The sequence below is a fragment of the Artibeus jamaicensis genome, unplaced genomic scaffold (assembly GCF_021234435.1).
Source record: "Artibeus jamaicensis isolate MK-2021 breed Jamaican fruit bat unplaced genomic scaffold, CSHL_Jam_final contig_76, whole genome shotgun sequence".
Lineage (NCBI taxonomy): Eukaryota > Metazoa > Chordata > Mammalia > Chiroptera > Phyllostomidae > Artibeus > Artibeus jamaicensis.
In genome coordinates this window covers 4,329,447-4,347,024 of record NW_026521954.1, presented here as the reverse complement: position 1 = coordinate 4,347,024, position 17,578 = coordinate 4,329,447, and the positions used below count along the sequence as shown (strand labels likewise).

The window sequence follows — 17,578 nt, the reverse complement described above, 5'->3', positions numbered from 1 at the left end:
TCAGTGCTCGCCTCGGGTGTGGATTAGGGGCCAGTGTGGCCTTGCTATTTGTGTTGCGTAGGTAGATAGAATAGGGCAGTGGTCCGGAACAGAAAAGAAGCAGCTGGTTACCAGGGTGTACGCACCCCAAGCAAACCCTGCCACAGGCCCCACGCTGTGGGGAACCAGATTGTTGCGGGCTGATTGAAGTCGCTCCTGTGTGCCACGCAGAGTTAAACGTGTCTTGTAGAAGGTTCCGATAAACACTGCTAGGGAATTGGCTACTGAAGTTTGTGGAGCCGGGTTTCTTCACCGTTTGTGAGGCAGTTGGACTGGAGAGAGTTAATGGCGGCCTCGGCTTTGGGCCCACCTGTGTTTCCCTGCTCTGAGCCCCGGAGCCTGAGAAACCCCCCACGTCACTCCAGGGCACTGCCAGGGCACTGCCATCATTCATTCACTCCAGCAAACTCACAGCAAAACTGCATCGCGTTTAGAGAACTTGGCTTTCTGGATGGCTTAAGAAGCCTGGGGATATTATTAAATTTGCATTTCACCCAGGTTCTAAGATCCTGCTTCCCTTGAACTCACCCACGGACAGAAAAATCCAGCCGTTACAGCAATAACTGTGTGTCCTCATTTTGCTTCCTATTCAGCTGCCAATAACTTGGTGTTAAAATCTAGGTCATAGGGAGCTTTTTGAAGAACAGGGCTCAAAATAAGGGAGAACTACATTTTGGTGAGTGGAGACAGCTAATGCTGCCTCTCAGTTCCTGAAGGTTTTGTATCTAGTAGCAGAACTTTTGCACTTTAGAGAATTATATAGAAAACAGGTTACACCTTAGAACCAGGGGAGTCTTTCCCCTGTGTTTAATTACTTCCTTAGACCCTCATTGTACATAATTTCTAATTTGTCCTTTTGGTTAGTGAGCCTTGTGCCTCTTTCAGTATTTAAATTTAAATATACTTAATATTGCTGTTTGTTGGGGCCTTCACACCCTGGGGGGGTGCCTGTGTGTGCCTGGTTCTAGAGGAAGTTAGAAGTAGCCTTGTCTTCATTTGATTCTCCATGCATAACTCAAAGCTGGTATTAAAAACAGCGATTTGTGTAGTTTGTATTTTCTGGTTTTATATCCTTCGTGTCCTTGTTTTTGAGCAGTATCAACAGTGAAAATTCTTCCTTCCCCCCTTTAAATTGTATTTAAGTGGTATACCAGATTAAAATATTAAAAATTAGTGTGTTTGTTCTGTATTTCTACCACTGAGAGCTGAGCTGTGCAAAAGCGGGCTCTGCCCAGTGGGCCGCTCCCTGGTCATTCAGAGTCCACGGTTTAACCAGGTCCCCAGGCACGTGCGTGGGCGCAGTGAAGTTTGAGGAGCGCTGATTGGGAGGGTCAAAGCCCATGAAGTGCACGCCTCTCCCATGAGAAACAGGGAGGGGTCCTAGGACTACAGTGTGTGTTTAGGCCCATTATGAAGCTCACCTCCTTGAATTCGATTTTAATTTCAACCTCACAACCTTTTCTAGGAGGAATTTTGCCATATCCTGATGGCCCCTGTGCCAGTATTTAGTTGGTCATTTTTCTTGCCTTTTTCATAGGATTGCTTTTGTTAACGTGATGAATTTATTTTAACAGGAAACATATCCCTACTATTTCTTAGGCATTTAAATAAACGCCTACCTATTTTAAAGCGCTGAGTGTTCACCATGTACCGAACACAGCAGGGGCGTCAAACTCATTTTCACTGGGGGCCACATCAGCCTTGCAGTTGCCTTCAAAGCACAGAATGTAAGTTCAACTCCTCAACTGTGAAGGCGTAGTTACATTTATACAGTCCTGGAATTATTTCGGTCCTTTGTAGGCAACCGCGAGGCTGATGTGGCCCCCCGGTGAAAATGAGTTTGACACCCCTGGTCTAGAGGTGCCTTCAGTACCCTCAGAGAGAGATGCACCAGACTCCGGGCCTCCCTGTTCTAGGAGACCATACAGATAGATCGTGATGATATGGATAAAGAAAGAAAGGACAGAAGAACAAAACACCTCCCCTTAGTGATGAGAGACTGGCCGCCGAACAGACGGAGACAAAGGCCCCTGTTCTCCGATTCTCTGACGCTCAGTGGGCCTGGGGGAGGGACCAGGCATCTGAGTTGTAGGAGCAGCGCAGGTGATTCTGGTTCACAGCCAGGTGGAGAGTCACCAAGCAAGGCCCAGAGAGGAAAGGCTGTGCTCCCTGTCGCAGTCCCAGTCAAAGCCACTGCTGCCTCACAATTACCTATAACTCGCCTTATATGGCCACTGGAGGGGACTGGGGAGGCTGAGAAATTAACAGTGCATTTGAACCATTTAATTACAAGGTCCTATTGGTGGGTTTTCTCAGTAGCATCGTGAGCTAGTATTGCCTCAGAATTATAAACATGGGGTTTGGAGCTGGAAGAGAGGCACAGCGTGTTGCTTATTGACTGTAAAATATTAAAATACAAGTAATTTCCTCCAGGAGGACTCGACGTGTTATCACTAAAATTTTCTCTGAAACTCCTACATGTCAAGATAAGGGTTTATATTTAATTTCTCAAAGAGCATTCTACAACAAAGACTTTTTTAAAATTTTAGTTAAGGAATAGAGTAATTTTAGTGAATTCTATGGCCAAGGACATTAGTGAGAGTATGAAATTATTATGATTGATTTATATTTAAAGCTGGTAGATGAGAGTTAAGATATCCTTATATTAGAAGAGAGGGGGGTGTGTAGACAAATTAGATCATTTGTAGAACAGATCTTAGATTTGGGAGGAAACAAATCATTTCGTCAGTCTCTTCCAGTGTCTTGTTAGCTTATTTTCCAGCCGCTTTTGATGGTTTCTTCTGATGGTTTTGGGGGAGGGGCTGGCCAGATGTAGAGAAGAGAAAACTGGGCCTCAAATTGTGTCCCAGTCATTTTGAGCATCAGGTGGCCTGATTTGAGTCATATCGTAGTAGCTGGTTCTTCTGTGTCATCCACATATTTGGAAATCAAGTCATCTTCTAAAGCTTCGTTCAGACTGGGAATAAGACCACAGGCGGGTAGGGTAGCTGACCGCCCTGGTTTGCCTGAGACTGAGGCATTCACTAGGTTGTAGGACTTGAGTGCTAAAGCCAAGACCGCCCTGGGCAAATCGGGACTGTGGACATCCTGGGCCTGGACTGGTCGGCGGTCGAGCCCGCCCAGAGGTGATGCCGTGCAGCGCTGTTCCTTCCCATTAAACAAAGGATATCACGAGAAATGTCCAGTGCCCTGCTGCTGAATAAAATGCTAAAGCCAGAGAGGGCATTTCCTGCCAATTAAGAAACCGCTTTAGAAAAAGCAACAAGGTTACTTGGGTTGACTGGTTCTTGGTGAACCCCAAGGCTGACTCTAACACTTTTGTTTTAGGACCTGGTTTAGAACTTCACCAGATACCAACCTCGGCCTTCAGACTTCACATGACTATCGTCTTAGAATTAAATTTGAGATTTTTCATGTGACACGGTTATCACATTAACCTTAGTTCTTGATGTTTATTAGACCAGCTCTCTCGTGGTGATATTTTTAGGGTCAAGCATACATCTGAACCCTAAGCACTTATTATAGTCCATGTAACTAAAAGTGCCTTGTTGTGTATTTTCATCGTAATTCATGTTAGAAGCAAATGTACTTACGTGGCTGTTCCCACGTTTCTGTTTTTCCTTTCCAATAGTCATACCCATCTAATTACATGGAGTCCATAAAGCCCAGCAAGTATGGAGTCATTTACTCCCCGCCATTATCGGATAAGTTCTTCCAGGCCCCGGAAGTCCTGTCGCACGGGATGCAGATGGAGCCGGTGGACCTCACGGTGAACAAGCGGAGCTCACCGCCCTCGGCTGGGAATTCTCCTTCCTCGCTCAAGTTCCAGTCCTCGCACCGGAGAGCCTCGCCCGGGCTGAGCATGCCATCCCCCAGCCCGCCGATGAAGAAGTACTCGCCGCCTCCCCCGGGCGTGCAGCCCTTCAGCATGCCGCTGTCCATGCCGCCGGTGATGGCCGCTGCCCTGTCCCGGCACGGCATCCGGAGCCCGGGGATACTGCCGGTCATACAGCCGGTCGTGGTGCAGCCCGTCCCCTTCATGTACACCAGTCACCTCCAGCAGCCGCTCATGGTGTCCTTGTCCGAGGAGATGGAAAACTCAAATAGTAGCATGCAAGGTAAATACCGGCACTGACTCAGCCTGTGCTCTGCTCGGTGCAGCCAGTGTCTTCGCCAGACAGCCCAGCGAGATCGACGGGAGCAGAGGGCCCGGCTCTTCAAAGGAGTGCTCTGTGTAGAGTCCACCTAAGGCTTTTCCCTTTGGGTTCATTTCCCCCCTTAAAGTGTGGGTACTGGAAGAGCTCCCCAAAATTAGGCCGTCTGTTTAAAGTTGTGAAATGATTACTTTCACTATATCATTGTCAACTTTGAGATAGCAAGAATCTTGACTTTATATTTTGCTTCATGGAATGCCTACATGGTTCTTGTTGCAAAGAGGCATTTAATAAATACCTTTATATCTTGGTGATCATTAATGGCTAACAAAAGCACCTTGTTTATTGACAAGTCGTGGGCAGAAGATCTCCTGGGGTTAACAGGAGATAATCAAAAAATCATAGGAAGAACATTTTGGAGCTGATGTCTTTAAAGTCCGGCTTCCTATGTGCACTGCTTATGGGCAAAATAATGGTCCAGAAAAACGAGAATTCGTCCACAGATTCATTGTTGTTGTAAGTTTTTTAAAAGCAGATAGTCACACATTTTTTAGGTAGTGTTATAGATAGGATCTGTGCGATAAGACTTTAAAAGCTGAATTGGTAAATTGTACATAACATGCCTTTTCTGTTTTTATTTTTTAGTACCTGTAATTGAATCATATGAGAAGCCTATATTACAGAAAAAAATTAAAGTAGAACCTGGGATCGAACCACAGAGGACAGATTATTATCCTGAAGAAATGTCACCCCCTTTAATGAACTCAGTGTCCCCCCCGCAAGCATTGTTGCAAGAGTAAGTATATTTAGGTCTGGCCGGCATTTGCGTAGCACCTTGCGTCTGGGGACCTGCAATGGAAGCACAGGCTTCCAGCGTGTGACACATGGATTCATGTGGCAGCCACGGAACAAGATGAGAGAATCTCTCCAAAACAATGCGGTTATACCGGCAGCATCATGACAGTGACCTCAAGTCACCACGATTTGCCAGCTCACAACATACATCATTTTTATCTTGTTTCCCCCCCTAACCCCCATTCTTCCAGACTGTGCATACATAGTTCTTGCATAATCTTAAAGTTTACCAGTGAGCACTCTGGTCTTGGATCCCAGCTGCGCTCTCTACCATGTCTATGACCTTGGGCTAATCATTTAATCTTGCTGCCTCTGTTGCCTCTTGATTTTCATTACTGGTTGCAATTATTTTTCTTGCTGCAATTGTCTTGTGTTATGGTGCTGTCAACATTGGATTCAGCAGCCAGCTTCCTGGTCCTGAGGCAACAGTTGTGGTCTCAGGGTCCCTTCCATCATCTGCTTCCCGGGGCACCTTTTCTGCACCTGAAGCAAATGATCTGCCCACACTTCTATTTAATCATCTCCATCCCTCTCCCTTAAACAGTTAATTCTGCAACAGAAGGTGAATTCTCTGGTTTCAGAATAGCTTGTTTTCTGGAAACTCCAAATATTCTAGTTGAATCCATATTCATCCCAAGTAGGTGCCTTCACAGTATCACATGTGTTAATTGCCCATTGCACCAAACCATAGTCATTTTTTGTTGTTTTCATATACCCCCTGATAACTGGAGAATGGCTTTTCTTATGGCCCCCACTGGGGACCTGGCCCACAACCTGGGCATGCGCCCTGACTGGGAATTGAACTGGCAACCCTTTGGTTCACAGCCCATGCTCAGTCCACTGAACTACACCAGCCAGGGCCACCTGTTGTTTATGATGACAGGCGTCTCTGGCAAGGTAACCGACGACATGGCTTGGTGGACTTGTACTTGTTCCTGCACAGGTGATGGAAAAGATGCTGTGAAACCAACTGCCCAGATAGGGAGGGACCCGTTGACTGAAAGGGGCTACTCCAGCATCTAGGTTATTATGAATTACAGTGTCAAACATTATAGAAGAATATTTAAAGGCAATATGCTATGCTCTAAATTGAATGCTGGTGAAGAGAAAGTATCTTTTTCCTTTCTTACTTTGAGTAATGTTCTTTTGATGATCTTAAGCTGGATAGATTTTAATGATTAATGAGCAATATGCTTAGTCTAATGCTGTGACCTAAGAATGCATTTTGCTTCTCAAAAAATTCAACAGATGAGCCACAACCAAGACATACACTCTTCAAGAAGTTTTCTCACAGATGCGATTAAGTAATGTCTTGGTGTGTGGCCAGTCACAGCCCACGTAGGAAGCCAGCCAGCCGGGAAGAGATCGCTTGAAACCAAGCACCCAGTACCATTATGAGGATGCAGCCCCAGTATTTGCCTTAGGAAACCCTTACTTTAGAAGCTGACTTTAAAAACACAGCTTTGAAATCCATTTGCTTGGTCATAGAGCTACTGCTCTAGAATGATTTGTAAAGGCACTCAAATGTATATCCAATTCCTTTTGCTGCATGTACGTATGCCCGTGTGAAAATATCACAAAAAGCTTAAGGATCGGATTTCCCTATGTGCTCGTTTATATGAATGGTAGCAAACTTGAGAGGTCAGCTTAACTCAAAACAAGGACCAGGAAGTCTCTGGTATTTAATAGCTCTTCTGACTTCTTGGTTGTGATGATCCCAGACAACCTCTTTGGAAATGAGCAGTTGAGGAGACCAAGATCTCACCAAGGGTGAGATCCCAAGATTCTGATCTCTAGCCTCGGCCTGTGCTAACATCTGGCTCTTTAGAGAGAGGGGTGCTAAGCACCCTCAGAATGAGGCTACCTTTCGAGGTTAGATGTTAGCTGGTATAGAGACTTCCTGATACAGTGTTGGGATATCCCGCCCCCCAAACTCCTCATTAAATTAAACCATATAGGGGCAAAGTTAGCAAATAAAGTTCTGAACCTCAAATTATGAACAGCTACCGTTGAGAAGATGTACATCCGGAACAGATACTGTTCTTAAATGCTTTGTGTACATTACCGTCCCCCTCCGGATCATACCGTCAGTCCCGTTTCCCGTTGAGGATAAACACCTTGCCCAGGGTCTCGGGGACTGTCAGCCACAGAGCTGGGATTTAAAGCTGGAGCACATGGCTTTGTATGCAAAATAAGCAGCCGGAAAAAGCAATCTGTAACTCCTGCACAGAAACTATTAGGTTGAGTCCCAACCCATAAAATCCAATAATCAGGAGAGACTTCTGAAGTTACCTAGAACATTCTCATTATTTCAGAGCATATGCCATACATTTTTTTTCTCAGCATTTTATTTCCTGAAGTTCTTTTAGTGAAAATAAAACATTTTTTCAATCACTGGCATTAAAGTTGAAAGTTAAATAAACTGGTAACTTTTTTAATTGGAGAATTTTAAGTTGGTCATTTAGATTTATAAGAACTTTATCTGTCTGTACACCTCTCACATCTTATTTTCTTCACTATTTATGCGTTAATAAAATTTAAGTTCTTGTCTTTCCTCCACCTGACTGGTTCATGTTTACTTTCCACGTGTCCAAACTTGGCTGTTTTATTTCTCTGCTTCGCCCCTCTAATCGTCAGGGTACGAAGGTAGAGTGAGGTTCAGAACTGACGGTTTCCTTTGCTAATGAAAGTGATAAATAAGTGTGGTCATTTAAACACACCTTTTATTCTCTTTTTAGTTCCTTCCTAGCTTGCCTAAAAATGTACTGGTGAAGGATATGTATTTATATTTTTACCAAGGTAAAAAACCAACTTTTATGTCAGAGAGTCTTCTTTTATCTTTATGGCTAAATTTTATTTTCCTTTTTCATCTCAGGTTTGCGTGTTTACCCTCATTAAATTCTTTTATTTTTTTTCTTCTCACAATCTTCGTTCTCCCAATTACATACTTGTGTAAACATTCTATATGTTATTTGCAACATCTTAAGAGCTTTAATTTTTTTAAAGTCTTCTGTTATAGTTGGAGGCCAACTACATAAGCTTGTAATGTATCAAGTAATTAGTCAGTAGGAAAGCAAGTGAATGGATCAGAATGAATGAGTGGATGAGAAATTTGAATTACTTAACATTAATCAGCAGAGGAAGTCTGAGAAAACTACAGACCCTTCCCGGGTTTTCCCATCTGCCTTTACTTTCCAGTTACCTTTCTGAGAAAGGAAGTCCCTAGGACTGAGGTTTCCCCTGGGTGGATTTGTACATGTGCAGGCAGGTGAGTCTGGGTGAGAGCCATCAGTCAGAACGGATGTCGGGGTCCCGGGGGGAGCACCTGCGCCATAGGGTCCCGGTTGCAGCTTCCTCTCCTCGCCTGACTGCCGGCTCCGCCCCAACGGCCTCCCGCTGGCAGGAAGGATAGAAACAGGAAAGGCTTGAATTGTGAAAGCAGCAGGGCCAGCCTGCTTGCTTGGTTGGTTTTTGGAAGAGCCAGCTTTTGAAAATCCAGTGTGAGTTGTCGATTTTTAAGAGTCCCACCGAAGGCCAGTTGTGGAAAGGATAAAATGTAGGTATATCCTATAGTGTGTTTGCCTGGCACGCAGGAATCTGACCTTGCCCTAAGGAACAATAAATGAAACCAGGACGGCCTGTGAAGCATAGTGGAGTGTCTGGCAGTACCTAGTGCCGCAGAAGTGTATCCATAGGTAACTGTCAGGCACAGACTGCTGGCACTTGGCACCTCCCTACAGCGTAGCACCTAACCCTTCTTACTGTCGTTACTTATCTACATGTCTGTCTCCCCCTAGAGTGTGAGCTCCTCGAGGGCAGGAACCCTGTTTTTATTCATCTTTGTGTCCTGGTGCCAAGCACAATGCCTGGCTTATGGTAGGTGCTCACTCGATGTTTGTTGAATGAATATAGCAGTGCTTCTTGGGTTGATCAGCTATTTTTGTGTGTGTTTATTTTGTTGGGTGTTCTGTTTGTTTTTGCCTAGAGGTGTTTAATGCTTTTGGTACACTGCAGAAAAGGAAGAGCCTTGCTTTCACTCAACATTTTGCATTTGACCATTGGCTTTCACAGGAATCACCCTTCAGTCATAGTGCAGCCTGGGAAGAGACCTATACCTGTGGAGTCTCCAGATACCCAGAGGAAGCGGCGGATACACAGATGCGACTATGACGGCTGCAACAAAGTGTACACTAAAAGCTCTCACTTGAAAGCACACAGAAGAACACATACAGGTATCAGAGATAGAAGGCTCCCTTTCTTCTTAAGAAGAATTAGAATAAAATGTTAAGTCGAATGTTCTAACTTTCAGGGGTTGTTCGGATGAAATTTGGTTTTTAGGCCTCTGAAAGTTACCATAGTCATTTACAGATGGTCTGTCATGAAAAATGAAGTTTTTGATAATGATTGACTTTTGTAATAAGCGGAGGAGATTCAAGGTTATGTCTGGCGCAGTCCATCACTTGCAGTCTGTACTCGGCAGTGAAGGGGAGGGACGGGGCGGAATCCCCACTGTAACAGAGGGAGAGTGCTCTCCGCTGAGGGCCCATTTGGTCAGGGTGTGGTCTGCATATGGGCTCCCATTTAGTGAATGGACAGGGTCTGTCCAGAAGGGATCTGGCAATGTAATATGAAAAATGGAGACATTTATTGAAGAAGATACGAGATACATTGTACATAGGACAATGAAGCCTCAGGCCCTCTCAAAGTAGGCACCTTGGAACCTCAATAGTTCTACTGGCCATCAGCTGCCCCACCATATTCCTGAATCTCACCGACAGTTTGCAGTCTCTTCCCTTTCAAAGGTGACTTTAGTTTTGGGAAAACCCCGAACTAGGGTGCCAAATCTCAGCTGTAGGGAACTAAGTCAATGGGGTGATTTGATCTTTCACCAAAAAAACTGCACAAGATGTGATGAATGAGCAGGCATGGTGTCTTAATGAAAGTGCCGATCACCAGTTGCCCATATCCGTGGCCTTCTGAATCATCCAAATAGTTTTCATGGAGGATTGTTGAAGTTTAGCTCAAAATTTGATGCAGATCCATTGCTCTACTCAGTCATTATGAATGTGACAGCCACTCAGTGCCCAGGCTCACTCAGTGGCGTCTACCACACCCACTGACTAGTACAGTGAAGGCCTCATTGTTCACACACGTGCATTCCAGTCCACTCTCTTTGGCTGCCAGGTTACAAGGATGGCATACAAACCATCCTTGTTGTATTAACAGTGGCTGGGCTTTTTCCGGACAGACCTCATACATTATCAAACTCACAATAGCAAAAATTCAGTTCTTTATGCAGAATAAAGGCATCAGTTCGTAGAAATGGAATCTGGGTAAATCCTCTCTTCTGAAACTGAGGAGACCCCGGTGCGACTGCCGGCCCTCGTTGTTGGGGATATATTTTCCATCTTGCCCAGTCTTGAATCCGGATCTCATGAAACTCTTGCGTAGGTGAAGAAAACATAAAAGTTGTTCTGTGGGCTCTTAAACATTTTGTAGAAAACTATCTAAAGGGATTTGTATAAAATTATTTAAACAGGCTGGTCAACTGTACTGAGTATTGGTGATTAATGTGTACTGTACGCCTCATCTGACCGAGCCTCACACTCTTCAATGTGAAATTCTAGCATAGTAAGAATTTGTCTTCATGTGTATTGTTCTTCATTCAGAATGTAGGTGTTTTGTTTTTTTTAATTCCTACAAGTCATTCTTATTAGGAAAATTTAAAAAGAGAAGAATCTGGGATTTGGAAGAGAAAAGGGCGGGACGGTATGTGGCAGAATGGAGGTGGAATTTTTCAGTGACTTTTGGGGAGAGGAAACAAAAGCAGCCTACCTACAGCTGTTCTTGGGCTAGGGAGAGAGGGGAGGGTGGTAGATAGCCTTGCACTTAGAGAAACTCTCAGTCACCCAGCCCTATGATAACAAAGAGGTTCATAAAAGCATCCCCAGGCCATTAGTGGGGCCTCAGAAGTAGATGCTACCAAATTCCAGCCTATGATTAAAAAGACCGAAGTCAATATTTGCTTAAGAATTCTGATGTAGGAAAAAATACCTCTTAGCATTTATCTTCTGTGCTGCAAAACAGATAAGACATATTTTGAATATCCCACCGAAAGGCCAAGGAATAGCAGCCATGTTCTAGAGAACAGGCAATGGAAATTATTTTGCGATGCCCGTTACCTATTTTTACTCATGTGAACGTGTGAGATGGCCATTAAAAGCCTTTTTCTTTGTGAGGGTCTTCATCATGGCTCTCCCGAGGGTTTTCCTACAGGGGTCTTCTGGTCCTCCTCTGCAAATGACCCTCGTCCCACCAGAGGGGACTGGAGGAGCCTGGCTTCTGGCGGGATGGGCAGGAATCACTGTATTTTTAGTGCTTCTGATTACAGCATTATTCTTAGGAATAGTTATTGCTGACTGAACAAAAGATGTTGGAATCTCAACAGATAATTTAGTTGGTAGAGAGTCCAGATTTTTGGAAGACTATTCAAAAGAACATGAAGATCCCACAGATGCTCAATTTGGGCTGGGAATGCACATAACTAAGCTTGTCAGCAGGTTTAAGACTTGACAGTAGACAAATACAGGTCACCAGGTGTTCCTTAAGTTATTAATCCCCATTCTGAAGGACAAAACCAAAATTATTTAGCCCCTCAGAATGGATTTCTGCACCTTCCTGCTATAAGCATTCTTAAAATTACCTCCCTCCTTTGGGGGGCTGGGGCAACAAGCCAGTTAAATATTAAAGAGAATGAATTAAATTTGTATTGCCTGTCCTATAGTGGCTTATAAGGCACTGTTATTGAGGGACAAATGGATAAACACGCCTTTACAATAATCCGTTCAAGAGCTTTAGCTGAAAAATTTAATGTTACTACCTTTACTAAAAGTCTTTTGCTATCAAAAAAAAAAAAATAAGCTCTTTTCATTTTCTCTTTTTTGCAGGAGAAAAACCCTACAAATGTACATGGGAAGGATGCACATGGAAGTTTGCTCGGTCTGATGAACTCACAAGACATTTTCGGAAACACACTGGAATCAAACCTTTCCAGTGTCCAGACTGTGACCGCAGCTTCTCCCGTTCTGACCACCTTGCCCTCCACAGGAAACGCCACATGCTAGTTTGAGTGCCTCCACCTCCCTCCCGCCTTGGTGCCCCACTCGCCCGGCTCTCTCATCCTCCCCCCCACTGTCTAACTCATTTTTTACATGTACATTTTAATTTTGATTCAGCTGGTCTGAATCTCTGAATTTATATCATTCAAACTTCCATATATGGTCAGTAGTAAATATTCTAATCCCCCCTTCTCCTTACCACGGGTCAGACCTAAAGAATGTGAACACTTTTTTTTTTTTTTTCCGGGGATGCTAAGCAAACCCTTCTTACAGATACGTTTAATGTAATGAGAACAAGGGAACATGTAAACTAACAGAACCAGTTGTCGGTTTGTCCATGTATTCCTCTAAAGAAGTAAATGTATTAGAAATACAGTATCCAGCCTGGTAGTCCTTGCCAGAGACATTCATACCTCTGAGCCCTGTGATCGCATTTTGTGCTGCACAGCAGAAGATGGGCGGATCCCTTCATGGGTTAGCTAGAAGGGCAGCAGGATTCCAAGCTAGTACAGTCAGTTCTTTCATTGTCCTTCACCAGGTTCGCTTGTCAGCTGGGATTTATCACATCATCTAAATCAAGTCCTTTCCCCTCCTTGGTGCCTACAGATAGTAAGGAGGTCTCTGTCACCACTGGAAGACGGGGCTAGAGCTGTTGATGTAGGTGATTCTCAGTTCAAGGGATGTATTTGCATTGCATGGAGTTGGAGCAGAGGGGCAAACAAGGAAGCCAGCCAGGGCTCTTCAGGGAGATTTCATCCTCTGGTTAGCTGCGCGGAGCGTTCCTAGAGCTTCGGTCTCTGTGCATGTTCAGCTGCGTTAAGCTGTCCTGCAAAGCCAAATTCTGATGGAGTCCCCCTTGCACTGGTCTCCTTTTTTACAGTGTCCTTAATGGAGATCATCCAGCATTGACAGTACGGATACCACAAAAATAATTGCCCAGTAATTATTTTTAAAAAATCTTTTGGATATGATTTGAATGGCCTTTTACCCAATCTACTTAGAGCTTTTTATCACAAACAAGGAAACATCGAGTGGTAATGATATCCCCATATCAAATTTCTCACATACCTTTCATACAGAAACTGTGAGCTATAGTTTCTGTGTGAGCTATACAGGTGCCAAATTGGCTGTCATTTGCATGCATGACACGTATCATGAATAAGCATCTGCTAGTGCTTTGGTCGGTTCAATAAGACCTGAGTGACACTATTTGTGAATAGTTGTGAAGCACACAGACCTTACCTTGGGGGGGTAGATTTCTGAAAAATGCAGAAAATCACAGTTCAGGGATTCACATATGTAGCCCAAAAACTCGCAAATGTTTACCGTCAGGGCTGGCGATCTCCTTTCACTATCAAGTGTCCTGTCCGAAGAACAGACTGAAAATGACTCGTGTTTATGTTGAAGATAAATAGCACCATTATTTGGGGGAAGTTTTTCAAAAGCAGGCTTTTGAGCACCATAGTCTATATGCCAATAAAAATAATTCGTGTGTAGAGATGCTATTGGTCCTAAATTGGAAGGAATTGGTGGTGGTCAAATGGGGGCGTGTATAACCAAATGGCCCTTCGTAGAGGATGGAGAAGAATGGCACCCTGAAGATGCATCCCAGCCACAACTCGGGACCCAACGCAACCTTGCCTGGGAGGAATGCACTATTTTTAGAGCATCGGTGAATAAGGGATTCTGGAGGCCTGCGGATTGTGTGGGAAGCTTACTTTGGCGCTATGTTCATAAAAGTTAGTTGTTCATAAAAGTAAGGATGGTGCACCTAAGATCTCACTCAATAGCTCTCTGAACTGGCTGAAAGGAAATGTGATTGAGAAGTGGAAAGTGATGTGTTATCTGGCACTTGGGTTTTTTGGTTTGGTTTTGTTTTTTAAGCACTGCAGAATTTGCTTAGAACAATTTGATTAAAACATCCTAATTGGGCCCTTCCTTTCATTTTTTTGTTTTGTATGTTTGCCACTAAGATAGGAATTGAGGGATAAAAATGGCTCTTGTGTGGTTGTTTTTGAGTCTGAGTCCAGTGAATAGAAAGTTTCATGGGTTCTAATGAAATTTACTGTGCGCTGTGGTGTATAAAAATTCCATTTGGTAGTGTAAGCAAGACCCTGCAGAGACTTACATTATTATGTAAGTCTTAGCTTTGATTATGCTAACAGTTCATTAACAAAGTTCCTTTTGAACTTGGGGGCGGGAAGCAACCCAGAGAAGCCATTCTCTGTTCCCATGCTAGACTATATACTTGACCAATCGGCTCTTTCCAAATTTTACTTTTTTATATATATTTGTATTTTACTATGATAGTTGAGAAATTTAGTCTTAGTCATTTTTAGCTGTAATTGTGGGAGGCCTCAAACAAGATGAGATGCCCTTTGAATGTGTGGTTTTCCCATCCATGGTGATTTTAATTGCAATATTGAAGTGGGTGAGAATGATTTGTAAACATGGCGTTAGTGTTGTATAAATTGTTAGAGAATTTCTTCAGTTACTATCCAAGTGTCATCTTGAAGAAGTCAGAAAGATTCCATCTGAACCCATCATATTTTATTAGAGTTGTAAAATGTGAATCTGCATCAGAAATGGGCATTAAAATCCGGAGTCACCTGGTTTGGAGAATGAATGGGCTAGCACCGTATAGCTGTGTTCAACTGAGGAAATGCTAAACAGGCAGAAAATTCAAGAGCCTGGGAACAGATTTACAGGGGAACTACATACGTATATTTTCTTACACCCGTCTGCACTATCAGTGTTGCACTAATGTGGAATTTGAAAGAGTGTTGCCGATACTGTATATGTCTGCACATCATTCCTGGTGAGATTGTTTTCAAGGCAATCTCAAAGACCTGAAGTTTTACAGTAAATCCGTTGGTTTGAAAATACAGTCATCTTGAAGGAATTGCTTTCATACATGAAGTTGCTCAGAGTGGTATTTATTCTCTTCTTGGTTAAGGATAATAATTTCTAAATGATTACAAATTTACTTCAGAAATAAGACATTTACAAAGCCATTTTCCATGCATTAAACGAGGGCTACAATATTATGTTTTACAAATACTAGCACTTTTTTTTTTCGCTGATATGTACTTAGTGTTAGAGGGTCAAAATAATCTGTCTGCTTAGCATCTCTTAACCCATCCCTGCGAGTGTAGCAGGATTATTACATTGACAGTACTTTAATACTTGTATAAACTATGCAGAAATTTTTAATAAAGTGTAATATATTTTATAAGCTAATAAGACTGAATGGGTAAAGGTTTTTAGCATGCATTAGTATACTTGCAAATACTGAAACATTTTGGTAATCTTTCTTACTAAAGATGTGAATGTTTAATGTACCTTCTCTGTTTCTACTCTGTAGTCCAATGGGAATTCAGTAATGACATTTTGTCATGTCAAACTGTGAACACGAATTTGTACTGTACAGCCCTCATATACTATATACAGTATGCAATATATGTATTATATACTTGTTAATAAAACCATCAGACTATTAAGTGTGATCATGTGATTACTGTGTGTGCAGGGGTCACGAGGAACAAAGCTCAGCAGCATTACCATGGAAGACACCCTACTTAGAAATTTCCAAGTAAATCACTCTGATAGGCAACCATTGTTGATGGAGGGAAAGGAAAACAGAATAACCAAAAGATGCACTAAAAAAAATTAACTCGGCCCTAAAGCTGTGTCCCCTGTCTTCTGATAATGGCCAATAGGAAATCTCAGCACAAACTATACACCTGCAGACAACCCAGCATATGGCCATAAACTCACCTAATGCATATCTTGGGATGGCCATTTGTTTCTGACATTTACCTGCTCTCCCCCCCAAAAAACTTCAGTGCTTTGTGTTAAAAGGCATATGTTAAATACTTTATTCTTAAAATAAAAGCTCAGGATTCTTTGGGAGTTGGGGAATCAGGCATGAGGCAATAAATGCATTAAAGTAAACATTTCTGGGTAAACGTTTTTGAGTAAGCCGTGTCCGCAAACTGCCCCGTCCACGGCCACACAGGAAGTTTCTGATGAGGATTTAAGTTCTTTGGTTTAAAGCAAACAGTAACCTACCTCCCCCTCTTCCCCTAAAGATACTGGCTTGTTAGATCTCAAGCAGCTTCCAGCCCAGACTGCATTTTAACAACTCGTGAAATAATGTCTGGCTGGCACTTCATCACATGAGTCACCTTCACAGGTTGGAGTGAGGAAGGAGGTTGGGAGAAGGTTGAATTCAGCCTTCTCCAGGAAACTGCTTTTACCCTGAGTCACAGGACTGCAAGCTTGAAAAGGTATTGCATGGAACTGTTAGCATCCTAGTGGAATATTGGTTTGGATTAGTCTGGATGGTTGGCCGTAATGCTCCCATGCCTGATACTTCAGACATGGGTCAGATGACACTTGATGAGTTCAGAATGAGACCCAACCTAGGAGAGAGTATGTTAAAGCTGGATTCTGCCCAGGTGCGTGGTGAGGGCCGGGGCAAACGCAGATTTTATGAGAAGGAGTCTATGAGGAATGGTTGAACAAAGCAAGGATGTTCACTGCACGAACATGCTCATTCACAGTCATTTCCCGATATTTTAAATGCTGTTGGGTTGAAGGAGAAGGTATTGGAGCCTTGCTGGGGGGCAAGTTATCAGTCCTAGTGTGTGCTAGAGGAAAGCAGGGACTCTGCTCAGGGGAGAACGGGTTGAGATGACAGTGAAAACATGCAGATGTGTAAGTTAGACTATTAAAGACCAGTGACCTGTGTGTATGTTTGCAGCACAAAACTCAGCAATAAATTGCCCTTTGAGGGTACATTCATTTTCATGTATAAACTGAACCTGTTACCATTTCCTGTCATCTGAGGTGGTCACGGTCATGATGGGTAGGAATGGTACTGTAGTGCTTAGCTGTCTTGAACTTAATTCAAAACAATTTTGTTAGATTGTATTGTGACAGCTGTCATATCAGCGTGCATTAAAAAACTTACTGAAATTGGTGAATTTTTGTGTGGCCAATTTAATATTGAAGACAGAAGAAAATACACAACATTTTCAGCATATCGTGCTTTATTATTTCAAAGGTAAAAATGCAACTGAAACGCAATAAAAGATTTGTGCAGTGTATGGAGAAGGTGCTGTGACTGATCAAACATGTCAAAAGTGGTTCACAAAGTTTCATGCTGGAGAGTTCTCACTGGATGATGCTCCATGGTTGGGTAGAACAATTGAAGTTGATAGCTATCAAATCAAGACATTAATTAAAAACAATCATGCAGGAGTTAGCTGGCATACTTGAAATATCATCAGTAAAGTTATTGGTGAAAATGAAAATTGTCTTTTATTTTAAAGAAAAAATAAGAGAGCACACTTCAAATTAGAAAGATACACACTGTAAAACAGAATT

General features: G+C 42.9%; 1 protein-coding gene across 3 annotated transcripts in view; it reads left to right on the top strand.

Annotated features, from left to right (window-relative positions):
* The window catches only part of KLF3 (KLF transcription factor 3), a 33,584-nt gene extending 17,897 nt beyond the window's left edge, over positions 1–15,687 (top strand). For all 3 annotated transcript variants that reach the window (XM_037140362.2, XM_037140360.2, XM_037140361.2), the window contains 4 exons: positions 3,692–4,178; positions 4,860–5,010; positions 9,141–9,301; positions 12,017–15,687. In XM_037140362.2, coding sequence (XP_036996257.1) covers positions 3,692–4,178; positions 4,860–5,010; positions 9,141–9,301; positions 12,017–12,198 — 981 coding nt within the window. In that variant the 3' untranslated portion in view covers positions 12,199–15,687. The remainder of the gene's footprint in view (positions 1–3,691; positions 4,179–4,859; positions 5,011–9,140; positions 9,302–12,016) is intronic.
* The last annotated feature ends 1,891 nt before the right edge of the window (positions 15,688–17,578 follow it).